Here is a 16,094-nt window from a genome sequence, read left to right as displayed (position 1 = left end):
AAAGCGGACGAGGCGAAAAGAAAACGGGGTTCCTCGACTCCGCCCCCTCGCCCCGCCCCGGCAGACGCATGCGCGGAACACGCCCAAGCCCAGCTACGCGGAATCTCTATGGTGGTCGAGCGACGTCCTCTTTCGATTTCCGGAGCGGGAGCTTCCGCTTCCGGACCGAGCAGTCTGAGGGAGCGGAGGGAGAAGAGTCGTGCGCTGATCCGCGTCGGTGGCCGTGAGGGGCGGGAGGCGCGCGGCCTCCTCCTCCTGCAGGTACCGCCTTCTACCGGGAAAGGGATGACCTTGTCGGGGCGGCGCTCCGGGAAAAGGAGGCCTCCGCCGCCCCGGAAGGCAGCGCTGCTGCTCCTTCGCTGGGGCGGCGCTTGAGAAGAACGAGAACCGCGGCGGCGGCGGCGGCGGCAGCAATAATAAGTCTTGGTTGTGGGAGTGGGGCGCTTAAAAACGCTCCTGCTCTGCCGGGCTTTCGTGTGGGCAACAGTCGTGCTCTTGAAGCCTTGTAGTTCTATTATGGAAATGTTCTTGTTCTGTTTGTCTACATGCCGCCTTTTCCCCAGGCCGGGACTCAGGCGCCTTACCCAAGTCAAAGCAGCACAGATATAATACTGTACAGAAAGCAAAACACCTGTGAAAAGTAACAGTTAAAAAGTTACTGAACCCCAAAACAATATTTTTGAAAATCTATCACAATGTTATTTTACTGTACATTATTATTATTATTTAGATGCTCTGTGGTTTTAAAACAGGGGTGGTTAACTCCTGAATATTGGGGCAGGTTCCCCCACCCTAATCTTCCTCATCCTGCCCCAGTCTCCACTTGTTTTGGCAGAGGTGGAAATCTCTCATAGAATCATAGAGGGTCATTAGCCCAGACCCTGCAATGCAGGAATCTCAACACACAGTTCCCAATCCAATTTGAAAGCAATTCTGGCTGGACCCTACTTAACTTCACGCATGTGCTAGCAGTTTTCTTAAAACACCACTATGAAAAGAAAAATCTGGTAAAGGAGAAATGTTGCTGGGGTCTTTGGGGAGATGGCTATTGCCTGCTCATCCAACTCATCCAACTCTGGTGATCTGATCAATTGCTGGATGTGTCTGGTGTGGGCAATGGCACACGCCCACACACACCAGGCAATCTGCAGGCATCAGTTGAAGAGGGTGGTGGCTGGTTTGGAGTGTGGGTGTTCTGTACACATGTTTGTGTGTGCAGGAAGCCTTCCACTGTCATGCAACCCCTGGGGCAGGTACCTTCAACCTTTTAACCCAAATATGCATTTGGGGATCCATTTTTTAATCATAGAAGGTACCCTGAGGGTCATCTAGTCCCCCACCTGCAATTCAGGAATCTCGGCTAAGTCATCCATTTGCAAGCCCACGTGTTAAACCCTGTCCCCGAAGCCTACCCCCCCCCCCGAAACGAGACATGACAGTAATGTATGGGTTTAAATTAGGCCACAACTTTATTGAATTTTAGGTGTAGGAACCTTGGCCTTGGAAGGTATCCCTCACAACCCAACGGGCTGAGAATGCGCAGGGCAGTCAGGTGCAGTGGGAGGAGACTGTAAAGCATGAACTTACACAGCTTGCCCTCCCCCTCACCAAAGCCGGGAGTTTGACCTACTTGCCGCCACTCTAGGGCCAGTGACTCCAGTAATCCACACTTTAAGGGGCACTGCAATGCCGCCAGGTGGGGTGCATGAGGATGTCACCCCCCATCTCGAAGATAGACTAGGATACCGACCAAGGCCTAAAAACCACCAAAGTTGTGACGAATTGCTACGGGGAAGGCAAAACCTGCCAATGCAGGGAAATTCCTTCACAGTTCTGAATACTGCAACAATCTTCCGACCATAGCAGCACCTGCTGACCTAGAAAGCAAGAGGTTAGCCTGCAAAAGAAGACCATGTTATCTTTTTAGGGAGGGTTGGGTGGGTGAATCTGGAAGGAAACCAAATAAGTCCAAAGGGCATCAGCCTTTTTTCCTGGCCCTCACCCCACCCCCAGTGGCAGCCCATTGTCCTGCTGAGATGGGGGCGGGGTGATGGCCACCCTATAGGAAGGTGGGTGGCCCCTGGCCAGGTAAGCCGTGCAGTTGCAAACCCCGCCCACCTCTTGGGAGGGGGCGAGCAGAAATTGCTCCTGTTGCAACCCACCTTGGATCAGTTGAAGACCAGTACCGTAGAGGGTTGGCTAAAGGTTTCTGCAGCCCTCCACCTAATTTTCCAAATCCAAAGAATTTTAGGTTAGCCACCCCTTTTTAAAAATGATAAAACTCCCACCTTTGTCATTTGAAACTCCACTGGGTTTTTACAGTGTGTGAGTTTCCTAGAGAAAGCTAGCCCAAGAAGGTGTTCCACAAATAAAATTATATATTAAAATATTTATTCCTTCTCTTTTATCTGCCTCTTGGGGCACAGAGCATAAAAAGAGTTATGTAATAGAGTTTTTACACTGCATAATATCAAAGCAGCTGAATGCAGCTAAAAGCAAACAGCAGCAAGTGGGTTCTTTGAGGCCTTAAATTAGTGCAGAAGAAGCTCTGTGACTGAAGTGCTAAACGTATGCAAAAGAAATATAATTACTTACTTTGTATGCTTTTAAATTAGAAAAGCCACAGTACTACCTTTTGGTATTTCCAATTCGACTCCACTGTTAGTCTTTAACATCCCTAACACTATTTTTGCTCCCTGTCTAGGTCATTAATTGTTATGCTGGATTTCCTAGGCTTTTGGTGAAAGTTGCAGCAGTTTCAGATCTGTGGATGGTCAACAACGGTTTTCTGCCCTTCTCATGAGCCATGGCCTACCAGCTCTATAGAAATACCACGCTGGGGAATAGTCTTCAGGAGAGCCTAGATGAGCTCATACAGGTAGACTGTAGACCTTTATGCCCTTGTAAGCCTGAACAGCCCAGTGCTGAACTTACACCAGGGTTATGTTCTGCCCCCCTGGACACATAAGTGGAATGAGCATAAGTGGGGAGCACCCTGCTGTACCTCCAGTTCACAAGGATATTTTCCTCAGAGCCCAAAGGGAGTATCCTTTTCAGGATCCTGGAATGCTCATGAGCCAGAGGTGTAACAGACCTTTGTTGAGGCTCTTCAGGTCTCTCCCACACTTCCAGATTTCTGGCACTGTACATGACTTGAACGCACGTAAATGGTGGGATGCTTGTCCAAGCCACAACAGATATTCAAAATATGATTGAATAAAATGTAACATAGTGTTTATTTGCTCTTTACCTCCTCCCTCCCAAACCTTGCATCATGTATCACGTCAGGGTAATGGTAAGAGGAAATCCACAAAAGAAGATGGTCCTTCTAACTTTTCAGTGCAAACCTAACATTTAAAGTTTAAACTTTTTAAAGTGAAAGCATAAGGCTTGCAATCTAGCAAACTCCGTGCCAGAAATCAAATGCTTATTTGCTAGTCTGGAAAAACTGAAGATGGGCAGGATACCCATGCTAAGACACACACAGACCTGACTGAAATATGTTAAGAGGGTAGCTAATTTTTGTATTGGTGTTCAGGTAAATATGGAAAATCGTTGGGACTGTACTGGTTAGAATTTAACAAGGGAATTTTCTATCTGTTGTTAGAATTGTGAAAGCATAATTTTTGGATAACTTTTGCTCAGGCCTTTTTAATTGGATTGGTGTAACTGAGAAGAGCCGCAAATTTAATTTAATTGTCAGTCTGCTCTGTTATTAGGATTGTGTTGTTTAGATAGTGGTTTAACATTTTTGTTTAAAGTGTTGTATGATTTTATTGTTGCTATGTTGTCCATTGTGTCCTACCCTAGGATCATTGATTTGGTGGAGGGCAGGCTAGAAATTGAAATAATAAATTAATAAAGGAATTTTATAGTGGTGATTACAATGTTTCTATGTAATCAGAACTGTTGTAACTTAAGATTTTGGAGAGATGAGCTTGTATTCAATATTGAATGTAATTTATCCTCAAAGCTGAATGTTTTTCTTTTTCCTCTCCATTTTAGTCTCAGCAGATCACCCCCCAGCTTGCCCTTCAAGTGCTACTTCAGTTTGACAAAGCTATCAATTCTGCATTGGCACAACGGGTCAGAAACAGAGTCAATTTCAGGGTAAGAAAGCTAAATGCTAATGAAGAGTAGCTAATGGCTTCTACCATTTACAGTAACCTTTGCTGACTTAAAATGGGTGCAGACTTCTTTTGACTCCAACTTGCAACGTCTTCCTCTGAAGCAAGTTTTTTAAAAAAATTAATGTTAGGAATCAGCAAAAATGTGAACTCAGAAGAATATATACTTTGATGTTCCAATGCAGTGCAAAACTGGAGGAGGCACCTTGGTTATTTTTTCTATATGCTAACATTATTTTTTCCTGATTTTTTAAAAATGTGGTTTAGTGTTTCATGTGAGCCATCTTGGAAGGATTTATAAAAGGTGAAATGTATGATATGAAAAGAAACCAGCATATGGACTTCGTGTCCTGAAAGGTGGATATAAATCATTATAACACATTAGTTATAAAATGTTGGTGGCAGGACATGCAGCAGTAATACAAAATTTCAAATAACTGGGTTAGTTATATGCCCAAGGGCTGGACTGTGCATTTAAGGGGGGAGGGATCTAATTGTACTTCTCAGTCCGGCATTTGGCTGTTCTAGTTCTCTCCTTTATTCTGTGTGGGTGTTTTTTTCCCTTTAAGCCTACCACAAGGTGGCACAAGAAGCACACCCTTCAGAATTACTCTGAGGCACATGGGTGGCACAAAATACGAGTGAAACAATTCCAAAGAAGTTTTTCTTGAAGTTACTTAGATGTTCTTTTCTCTCTCTCTTCCTTCCCTGTTCGCTCCTGAAGGGCTCCCTGAACACATACAGATTTTGTGACAACGTTTGGACATTTGTACTGAATGATGTTGAATTCAGAGAGGTCACTGAGCTTGTGAAAGTGGATAAAGTGAAAATAGTAGCCTGTGATGGAAAAAGTAAGTTCTGGAATGTGATGTGTGTGAAGATGCTGAGATCAAGTGGCAGAGTAGCAATAGATTTTTTTTTATATATTGCACAAGAATTACAGCTGTTGGCAAACCCATGAGTCTTTGATGAGAAAATTTTGCACAAAGCATATGGAAGGCTTCTCCCTCCCCTTAAAGTATCCTAAAATACATTTGACCCATTGTTTGGTGGTGGTGCCACCCCAGTCATGAAACTTCCTTTCCTTGGTAGCACAGTACATGATGAAAATTTACTGACTCTCCTAACCATTCAGAGCCTATGTTTGGTTTAATTTCAGTTATTTCACCCTCTAAACTTCTTATTTCACACATGTTGTTTTTGTTTTACTGTTGGTTTTTGATTGTATTTTGACTCTCTTTGATAGTTTTATTTTGATGTAAGCTTCTTTTGGGGTCATTTTTGAGTTACATTAGAATGCAAGATAAAATAAGACCTGGCTATTCTGGTTCTTGAATTGAGCTTTTCAAATGAGAGAGTTCCTCTGTCACCTGCCCTGCAAGTCTCAATTAAAATGGGATTTTCTACCAGGGCAGGATTTTATGAAGAAAGGATGTGTTTGGGTTTTAACCTGATAAAAAGTGGCAAATGCATCTTGGTTGCTATTGTGTTTATATCCCACTAGTTTTTATTTCGTACAAGTTATGTACCGCTTGACTGTAGAAAACCTCAAAGCAGTGTACAAGCTATAACTTCTCAGCCAAGATTGGCTTACAATTAAAAGCCATCACAAGGGGTACTAAACATTAGAGATGTGTGTGTAGCTCTTTCTTTTGGCCTCTGGCAGCTGGTGTAATAGTCCATCCAGCTCTAGATTTTTTCCTCCAGAAGAAGGTGGCAAAAGTATCTGCAGGTGGGGCAGGGGGTTGGCTGATGGTCAAAGTGCCAGGCCACAGACAACACCTCATCATTTCATTAGGGAAATGCCCTTTAGCCACAATGGGTATTTGTTGTGTAATTGCTGTGTGTGTCTAACGCTGTTTGGAAGCAGAGTTTTAAGTGTTTACACTGCACTGCAGCAAATAAAGGATGTGTTGGCTGCCTATGAAAGCCTGAAAGGCTTGGGGCAATGGATTTCTAGAGTCTCTATGGGGAAAGGCCATAGCTTAGCAGTAGAACATCTGCTTTGAATGCAAAAGATCCTAAGCACACAGCATCCTAATCCACAGCCCCTCCAGTTAGGCCTGGGGGTATCCCATCTGAAACTGTAGAACTATCTGCTGCTATACAGTGTAGACCAGGAACCTGTGGCCCTCCTCGTGGCCATGCTGTTTGGGGCTGATGGAAGGTGGAGTCCAACATCCCTGCTATAGACAATGCTCAGCTTGGTGGACCAGTGGTCTGAATTGGTATAAGGTAGCTTTCTGTTTAACTCAACCCTTTATTCAGAATCTCTTTATTTTTTAGAGGAAGGACCCTAGAGTAGAATAGGGGTAGACGACATGGTTCCTGCTAAGTGTTGTTGGACTCCAACCCTCACCAGCCCCAGCCAGCATGGCCATAGTCAGGGATTATGGGACCCATAGTCCAAAATATCTGGAGGGCAGCACATTGCCTGTGCCTGGACTAGGGCATATGCTTTGTATGCAGAAGATCCCAGGTTCAGTCCCAGCATCTCCAGGTGTGGGAGAGAGAAAACCCCTGCCTGCCATGTTCTTTTTAAAGCAGGAGTGGGAAACCTCAGGCCCTATATAGCCCTTGGGACTCTCCCTAAGCCACACCTCTCAGCAGCCATTCTCCAAGCCCTTCTGGGGTACTTTTGCCTGCCTGGAATATGTCATTGAAGTGTGCCAATGCCTCTTACTTGCCTGGATGGAGAAATGGGTGTAGAAATATCTCCACTTCTGCATGGATGGAATGTGACATGTTGTACAGAGGAGAAGCTTCCATGCATTGCTCCACCTACATGGGTTTCTGGCCCCACCCACTACTGGTATGTGCTGCCCACCCCGCCCCAGAAGGCTTCCCTTCCCCTGTGTTAAAGTCAGTGAAGCAGGAGCTGACTAAAAAGTTGGCACCCTTGTATCTTAACAGCATTGCCTCTTGAAGGATCTTCTTACTTACAAACTTATGTGCCTTCTTCTTTATATTTTTTTAAAAAAATCAGTCTTCCTTCGGCACATAAATGCAATTTTTGTAACTTGCTGGTGTAGTGTTAGGTCCAGCGCCAAGGGCCTTCTGGTGGTTCCCTCACTGCGAGAAGCCAAGTTACAGGGAACCAGGCAGAGGGCCTTCTCGGTAGTGGCGCCCTCCCTGTGGAACGCCCTCCCACCAGATGTCAAAGAGAACAACAACTACCAGACTTTTAGAAGACATCTGAAGGCAGCCCTGTTTAGGGAAGCTTTTAATGTTTGATGTACCACAGTAATTTAGTATTATTTTTTTGGAAGCCGCCCAGAGTGGCTGGGTATAAATAATAAATTATTATTATTATTATTATTATTATTATTAGGTATTGGAGAGTTTCAGAAGGGTGCAGTCAACAGCCCTAGAGATAATGAGAGTGAGCCACTGTTACTGATTGCAGTGTTTCCTCTCTAACTGCCTTCTGTTCAAAACTGGCTCAATCCATATGAAAAACCTGGTCTATGAAGTTTGTATACAGCTCCCCATACAACTTACACCAGAACTTCAGCAGGAAGGGTTTCTAGGTGAGTGGTAAAGTGTATGCTTTGCATAAGGAATGTCCCAGGTTCAGTTCTTGGCATCTCAGCCTGACTCTCTGAAATTTTTTGCAACTGGCAAGACACCTGGAAAGGTGCCAAGCACATGCAACAATTCTTAGATATATGGATCAATGGCCCAACTCTTAGGGTAAGGTTTAGAATGAAATCAATGAAAAGAATTCAGTAATGTAAAAATTAGGCACAAATCTCTTAGTTTCATTCAGGATTCACGGAAGCCTTGTGGAGCTAACAAAGGTTGGAGAGCTGCTCATAAAATTTGTGAGATCTCATTTTGGACTTGGAGTTGTCTTTAACAGCAGTGTCCTGTTTTAAATTGCCTTCTTCTCACTTCCAGATACTGGTTCCAATGCTGCAGAGTGAAGAGGAAGATGGATCCCTGTGCCAGCAATGTCTTTAAGAGGCTGCAATTCTGAGAGAGGAGGGTGGCCAAAGAATGTGTGGATGACTATTTTAATGATGCAGATATGAGTAATCCATGCTGGAATGCCTTGTGGAACTGTCTTGGCAGAAGCTCTGTAGAGCATCTTTTTGAGTTCACCTAAGACATGAAGGCAAAGAATATTGCTTTTTTAAAAAGAGAGAGAAACAAAAAACTAAGGATTAAATGTTGTTGCTTTTTGGTTCATCAAGGTAACTTCTCCAATAAACATTTTATTTAAAACTTTTAGATGAGTGGTAAGTAGGCCTGTGTCCTTTTCTTCTGTGAATAGGAATCCCTGGATGGGTTAAAGGAATCTTCTATCTTGTGTATATACAATCAACAATATACATAATGTCTAAGGATGCCCCAAATTGTAATTAGCTGGGAATCTACACAAATTGAGAACCCTGAAAAAGAGATTAAAAAGTCGGGGGTCATCTTATACGCTGGGTATGGGCGACGCAGAGCGGAGCCCACCCACTGCTGCGGCGGCGGCTCCAAAGCAGTAGCAGCTGGCGGCGGGCTCTGCTCCGCGCCGGGTGGCTTTCTCTCAGCATGGAGCTGCCCAGCGTATTAGGCGACTGGGCTTATAAGACGAACCCCCAAATTGCAGCTGCCAATTTGGGGGGGTCATCTAATATGCCCAGTCGCCTAATACGCTGGAATCTACGATATTCTAGTTCTGTATTTTACCAGAACATATGGTGCAAACAGTTAGGCTTTGCTAGTATAAAAGGGTAACCACCCCCTCCCCTCACAGAAGAAAAGTGTGAAAAGGCAGCACTAATATAAGGAAAGTATGGAATAATAATGCCCGTTGTTTTCAAGCCTTGGAAACCCTGGGAACTATGTACAGTATATGGAAGGCACCCTAGAATTTACCAGTATTTACAACCCTTTAGAAAGAGCCAATTGTGATGTACTTTAAACCTATGAACAAGCATAAAGTAAGACAGTGCAAAAAGCATGCATAAGGTAAAAACAAATTTGTAGCAAATCTACTCAGACAGTAACAGCAGATAATTGTACTGGCAAATGGCATTCCTCAAAAGTCAAGGAGCTCCGTGCATCCGCTTTGCATGCAAAGGGACCCGGGTTCAGTCTTCAATGGCATCTCCAGTTAACACCAGGGTGGGGAACCTGTGGTCCTTTAGATGTTGTTGGACCACTACAATAATCTCTGACACTATTGGCCATGCTGGCTGGAGCTGATGGGAGGGCACCAAGTTCTCTTGCCTGATCTAGCCCAACCTTCAGTATCCAGCAGTGGCCAGCCTGATGCTTCTAGGAAGCTCACAGCAGATGAAGGTGACAATCATTGCCTGTTGCTTGTTCCCAGAGATACACTGCCTCCATACATGGAGGATCCTCTTAGCCATCATGGCTAATCGCTTAGCAGGCCTACCCTTCCATAGCTCACTTTCCTGTGGCCTTCCAGATGTTGCTGGACTACAACTCCCATAATCTCCTGACCATTGGCTATGCTGGCTGGAGCTGATGGGAGTTGGAATCCCACAACCTCTGCAGGGCGTCCGGTTGTGCAAAGCAGTCTCATAGGTATGCATGTGCTACAAAACTCTCTGCTTACCAAAGTTTTTTTGGGTTGTGGTGCTTCAGGTGTTGCTGGACTGCTGCTGCCATCATGTCTTACTGTTGGCCAAGCTGGCTGGAGTCCCTTGTTCCTCATCCCAGATGTACAGAACAAGTCTGTGGTCCTGCTCTGTTACTAAGAAAGTTGCTAACTTTTCCCTAACAGGTCTACCTTTTTCCCTAAGGTACCATATTTTTCAGGTTTGCTTCTCCCTATGGCGGTGATAAGTGATGATCTACCTGTACTGCATTCCATGTACACTACATCATTCACACACCCAAAGCTATAATTGTGGTGGCTTAACTTGTACAAAAGTTTGCAGAAATGGTTTGTTATGCTCTTTTTAGTGGGAGTGAACCTAATGCCCTGAAGCCAACAAATATTTCAGATGCACTGACCTTTTTCTGGTCTCCTGCCTTTATGAGCAGTCTTCCTCCTAATTGTGCTGTTGGAGAAATGTGAGCACACACTTCACTGGATAGAGGCTTAAAACCAGGGCTTCATTTTACTTCTAGAACACTTAGATCTGCCACAATGCGCTGCCATGGAGCAAATTCTTACTGCTTTTATGTAGATTACAGTGATACCTTGGGTTAAGTACTTAATTCATTCCGAAGGTCCGTTCTTAACCTGAAACTGTTCTTAACCTGAAGCACCACTTTAGCTAATGGGGCCGCCGCGCTGCCAGAGCACGATTTCTGTTCTTATCCTGAAGCAAAGTTTTTAACCCGAGGTACTATTTCTGGGTTAGCGGAATCTAACCTGAAGCGTATGTAACCTGAAGCGTATGTAACCTGAAGCGTATGTAACCCGAGGTACCACTGTACTGGTTTTTTAAAGTTTAGGTAGAAAGTAGCCCTGATTAGGTAGAAAGTAGCCCAGGGACGCGGGTGGCGCTGTGGGTAAAACCTCAGCGCCTAGGACTTGCCGATCGCACGGTCGGCGGTTCGAATCCCCGCAGCAGGGTGAGCTCCCGTCTTTCGGTCCCAGCTCCTGCCCACCTAGCAGTTCGAAAGCACCCTTAAGTGCATGTAGATAAATAGGTACCGCTTTCTAGCAGGAAGGTAAACGGCGTTTCCGTGTGCTGCGCTGGTGCTGGCTCGCCAGAGCAGCTTTGTCACTCTGGCCACGTGACCCGGAAGTGTCTCCAGACAGCGCTGGCCCCCGGCCTCTTAAGTGAGATGGGCGCACAACCCTAGAGTCGGACACGACTGGCCCGTACGGGCAGGGGTACCTTTACCTTAGCCCTGATGTACCGGGGAGCACATTTAAAAAAAAAATGCTTATTCAAGCATTTATAAGAATTGTGAATGGCAAGCAACATCCTAAAAGAGACATTCCCAATTCTCTCACACCCAGTGCATCACTGAAGACGTTGCCAGGGGACACACATATTAAACTAAAAAAGGAGCCCTTTTGCCCCAGAATGCTTCTTTTTACTGAGAGCTGATCTGTTTGTATAAGAACATGAGAACAGCCTGCTGGATCAGGCCAATAGCTCATCTTGTCCAGCATTCCTGTTCTCATAGTGGCCAACCGGATTCCCTTGGCAAACCAGCAAGCAGCACAAGAGCAGTAGTTGTAGAACTGTTTGCTGGTAGATAGTTTAGGCTGACAACCATCTCATGAAATGGGAAGCTTCCTGAGAACTGAAATCTTTTAAGTCTTCTGTCACCATAGTTTAATGCCACAATAGCATCAAACATACTGCTGGTGCCGTAGCCTACATTAACCTGACACCACTGAGTGCCAGTTCTATTGTTGTCATTTGGCTCTTGTTCTGTAGAATGTAGCAAAGTGAGCAAACTGCATTCCATGTGTGTGTGTACATGTGGATTGCATTTTTAACACTTTTGTTTCAAAATGACTTTTATTCTGCCCCATCTTACTATTCGGCTGTGTGATGTATGCTTGTGCTACAATCAAAGCTGCTGTGAATACAGTGGTCTGTGACTTGGCTAATTCAGCTTGGTAGAAAACCAGTTAAAAGCTAGTTTCAGTTTTAAAAGAAAACTTCAACAGAGTTTAATCAGCCACCTTGTCCTCTCCCCTGACAAAAATCCCCATTTCCAGGGGACAATGCTGAACTAAATCCACCCTATTTTTAAACTCCTACTCGCTGGAATTGACGTGAGCTCATTAGTTGGGCAACACTTCCTTGTGTTAATCTAACAAGGACTTCTTGATTGAATTCCAAGCATTAGCATCTGGGTGGGGAGGGGAGAAACTAGCTGGGGATATAAATTGGGAGTAACCTCATGAGGGAGCCCAGTCCATTAGCAAGATAGGAGCCACAGCTGAGACAGTGCCTCCATCACAGTGCCAACATCAAGGTAACAACTGCAGTTGGCCCAATGTGCAACACTGTGGAAAAGGCAAAGTCAATTTCAGGGATCATTATGAAAGGGACTGAAATAAAATTGTCAGTATCATAATGACTTTGTACAAATCTATGGTGGAAAGGGGCAGCCAAAATGGTCAAAAGGTTGGAGCAAATCCCCTATGAGATACCATTACAACCTTGGGGGCTTTTTATTTTAGATGGTGAGTAAGGTAGTATGTGATAAAGCTATACAAAATTACTCATGGTGTGATAGAATGCGGGGTCACCTGGACAAAAGACCCTGGTAGCCTGATGTCATGAAACTGACCAGAGGGGCAGCAACTCAGGACCTAATGTTAAGTGGCATCCAGGATCTGGTGCAAGATATACCGTATTTTTCCGTGTCTAAGACAATGTTTTTTGCTAAAAAAAAAATTAGTCCAAATCTTGGTCACATTTTTAGTTGAAATTTAGTCAAAAAGCTCAACAACTTTGGGTGACACCTCCCCCAAAAGCTCAAAGTTGTTCTGTTTGTTGTTTAAAATACTGATTTCATAATTTTGGGTTCAAAAAAATACGGGGCATCTTATACATGGAGGCGTCTTATACACAGAAAAATACAGTAAGTGTTGTTGAGCCAATTGGAAGCACTGACCATAATGCTATTAAACTAAATGCATGTAAATGGCCAGCTACCAAGAAAATCCTACATGGTCAACATGGTTAATGAGCAGAGCAGAGAAGCTCTTGGAGACAAGGACGCTTCTTTCAATACATTGACGTCTTGTCTAACTGAAGAGGACAAAAAGGAACACAAAAGTACAAGTGTGAAGCGTGCCTAACCCTGAGTTAGATTGCAGCCTATTTCACTGTGTTTTCTCTAGCTCTGTGTTTTTAAGAGCATACTTTTTGATACTATTGTTGCATAAGATTACTTTCTTTGATGGCTATCCTGGGAATTCCCATCAGTGGGAGTTTGTACTGGACTTCCTGTCTTTTTATCTTGCAAAATAAACATTGACTTTTGAGATTAACTGGTTGTTCTGACATCCCATTCACCAATGCGTTCTTCCTGCTTGGCTGACTGTGCTTGCACTGCAACATGCCTGACAGGGAAATCTTAAGAGCTGCTGCGATGAATGGCAGTTTTACATTGCATGAGCTTATGCTGATGCACTTAGGCAATGCAATTTCACTTCATCGACACAGAGATGTGACTGCTGTGCTTACTTCTAGACAGGGAATCCAAGTGAACCAATGCCAAATACTAAGCCTGTATAATCAGTGTTCTCATCATCACACTCCCACTAATAGCAAGCTCGGGTAGTTGAGTGCCAACACAACTGGAAACCAAATGGAGCCACCAGAAACATGGAGGAAGTATAACCTGCTCAGTAGCATCCTGAGCTTTGCTATGACATCAAAACAACAAAAAACAGTCCAACAACAGCATGCTCAGTGGTCTCCAGGAGTCATAGGATGTTAGTATCAGTTGGGAATTGGAATCCTAAATAACTGAGGACAGAGTGATTTGGCCTGGGATAGGGCATCTGTGGCCCTTCAGCTGTTGTTGGAGTCTAGTTCATATTGATGCTTTTGAATTATGGTGCTGGAGGAGACTCTTGAGAGTCCCATGGACTGCAAGAAGCTCAAACCTCTCCATTCTGAAGGAAATCAGCCCTGAGTGCTCACTGGAAGGACAGATTGTGACGCTGAGGCTCCAGTACTTTGGCCACCTCATGAGAAGACTCCCTGGAAAAGACCCTGATGTTGGGAAAGGAGAAGGGGATGACAGAGGACGAGATGGTTGGACAGTGTTCTCGAAGCTACCAGCATGAGTTTGACCAAACTGCGGGAGGTAGTGGAGGACGGGGTGCCTGGCATGCTCTGGTCCATGGAGTCACGAAGAGTCGGACACGACTAAACGACTAAACAACAAGTTCACATCAGCCCTGGCTGGGGCTGTTGGGAGCTGGAATCAGCAACATCTAGAGAGCCACAGGTTCCCCCTGCCCACCTTACAGGAGGAGGGTGTGGCTGACTGGCTGGAATGCTGAACCTTAAATATCTAATTAACAAAACCTGAATCTTAAACATCTACAGAACTTGAACCTTAAAAACAAGTTCAGGTCATCAGATCACAATGGGAGTTTAGTTAAGAGAAATTAATCACAACTGGAATGAACCACAAGCATTATTTTTCGCCCACCTGTCTGGATACATCCACCCTTAAAGTCTTCAGCCTTTTCAAATCCTTTGTTAACACCCAGCCTGCAACAATGGCAACTTCTCTGGAGGAGTACCCATCACACAATGGTAGGCTTTGCAAGTAGAAGGTCCCAGGTTTGTCCCTGGCATCTCCACTCCAGGGGTGCCTCGGCTTTCCCAGGGTTCAGTTTCCTTGGAATGAAGGTAAATGTAGACTGTGGTGTCTTTAGGATGTATGGTTTTAGTTACACATCGTATATACAACCTGAGCACAGTCTGGAGGGGCTCACAGCATTAACACCCAACAAATCTTGCTTCTTTGTTAGGTGTTCAGAGCAGCCTCAAGCCACAGCTTCTGGGTTCAGCAGAGCAGACATTCCTCTCTGTCTTCCAGCAACAGCCAAACTCCCTCACACACAGTCCTCTTGGCCTTTTGTTCTCCAACCTAGGCTGAGCTGGCATCCAGCCAGGGGTGGGGTGGGGAATGGAAATGCCTGCTCCCTTCCTGGAGATGACCACCACTTAGTTGTCACTATGGCAACATACCTCACTCTTTGAGATGCTGATCAGAGTATTTAAGAGGTCAACCAAGTTCCTTGACCAAGAAACAAGAGTGATCAGTTCATCAGGTTTCCTCTTCTAGACTCTACCCTCACAATCACAGGATCACGTTTGGAAGGGAGCCATGGATATCATTCCGACTGATCCCTCCTATAAGTGGATGGATGGATGGATGGGCAGTTCTGTGTGTGTGTGTGTGTGTGTGTGCGCGCGCACGCACGCACACACACACATCCCATATTTCCATATTCTTTCATTCCTCTCTCTTCTTTCTGTTTTTCTCCTCTCCACCCACCCTGCCCATTTTCATCTTTTTCTTACTTTTCAAAATGGAGAACAACAAATAGGTGGCAAAATCTTCCATGAGGATCCATCTGCAGTGCAGGTGCTGCCCAGCTTCAGACCCCAGCCCACAGGTGTGCCTTGGAGAGAGCCCTGATAAAGCAGCAAGCCAAGGCCAAGGGCTTCTGCTTCATGAGTTAATTAGGCAATTCACTTACATGAATCACAAATTGAAAACTGGGCTGTTACACATTTACTATTAAATTTGCTAGCAATTTTTGTTTTACTCATAGGACGCAGCTGCCACTGCATCTGAATTCTCACAGACAGCCAGAAAGGTGGCCAACCTGACCCACGGCTTTACCACTTCAGTTTGCAGATGGGGGAAGACTCCTCCATACACAAATATTCCTGCCCCAAACAAAACTAGATGTCCTGGAGAAGGGGCCTAGCCTAACCTTCTTCCCAGGATCATGCTAGTTTTCTATGTGTGGGGATGAACTGTTTTGTATGGAGGAGCACTGAGTCATTGTGAGCCCTGACCTACAACTGGAGGTGGCACAGTCATCCCACAGGATGACTACCTCGTCCGTTGTATCATGACTGCACACTGGGTCCATTTAGTGGCTCAGTCTTAGCATCCGTAACTAAGCTACTTCCAAGTGCAGACTGAACTGGCTGGTTACCAGCTAAAACAAGCCAAACCCAAATTGAACCTAGACCAAACTATTTTAATACCTGTATATTGAATGCCTGCCAGGTTTTTCTTTTGCTTTCTAATTTCAAGAGTCGGCAGTGCCAGTGCGCAAGCCCATTTTATGCAACCATTTTTGTGTTATGAGGGACTCAGTGCTAGCTCTGCCATTTGGTAGAGTGAGGCAGCAGCTGGCTATTGGGAAGTTGTGGCAACATGGCATTGAAGGACAAGGCTGTCTTTGTCATGTGGGACCTGCCAGACACTCCTTTAGCTAGCCTACTGCCCTCTCATGTGATGAAGGATGCTGCCCCATTGTTG

General features: G+C 44.9%; 1 protein-coding gene across 2 annotated transcripts; it reads left to right on the top strand.

Moving 5' to 3' along the window:
- Positions 1-147: 147 nt before the first annotated feature.
- GTF2A2 (general transcription factor IIA subunit 2) lies at positions 148-8,360 on the top strand. 2 transcript variants are annotated; one of them, XM_053365442.1, is made up of 5 exons: positions 148-261; positions 2,705-2,878; positions 4,006-4,110; positions 4,852-4,978; positions 8,028-8,360. In XM_053365442.1, the coding sequence occupies exons 2-5, from the start codon at positions 2,807-2,809 to the stop codon at positions 8,051-8,053; spliced, it is 330 nt and encodes a 109-aa protein (XP_053221417.1). In that variant the 5' UTR covers positions 148-261; positions 2,705-2,806; the 3' UTR covers positions 8,054-8,360. The 2 variants fall into 2 exon arrangements, with proteins under 2 accessions (XP_053221417.1, XP_053221418.1); XM_053365443.1 differs by having other exon boundaries at positions 150-261; positions 2,734-2,878.
- The last annotated feature ends 7,734 nt before the right edge of the window (positions 8,361-16,094 follow it).

This window comes from Podarcis raffonei, chromosome 14, assembly GCF_027172205.1.
Source record: "Podarcis raffonei isolate rPodRaf1 chromosome 14, rPodRaf1.pri, whole genome shotgun sequence".
NCBI lineage: Eukaryota > Metazoa > Chordata > Lepidosauria > Squamata > Lacertidae > Podarcis > Podarcis raffonei.
Note: the sequence above shows the minus strand (reverse complement) of the source record. Positions and strands in the feature narration are given on the sequence as shown.

What these genes read in the sequence shown, in the direction of transcription:
- GTF2A2 (XM_053365442.1), top strand. Translation starts at nt 2,807, where the DNA reads ATGGCCTACCAGCTCTATAGAAATACCACGCTGGGGAATAGTCTTCAG. An exon ending in GAAACAGAGTCAATTTCAGG is followed by an intron (nt 4,111 to 4,851) that starts GTAAGAAAGCTA and finishes TCGCTCCTGAAG; the next exon opens with GGCTCCCTGAACACATACAG. An exon ending in AGTAGCCTGTGATGGAAAAA is followed by an intron (nt 4,979 to 8,027) that starts GTAAGTTCTGGA and finishes TCTCACTTCCAG; the next exon opens with ATACTGGTTCCAATGCTGCA.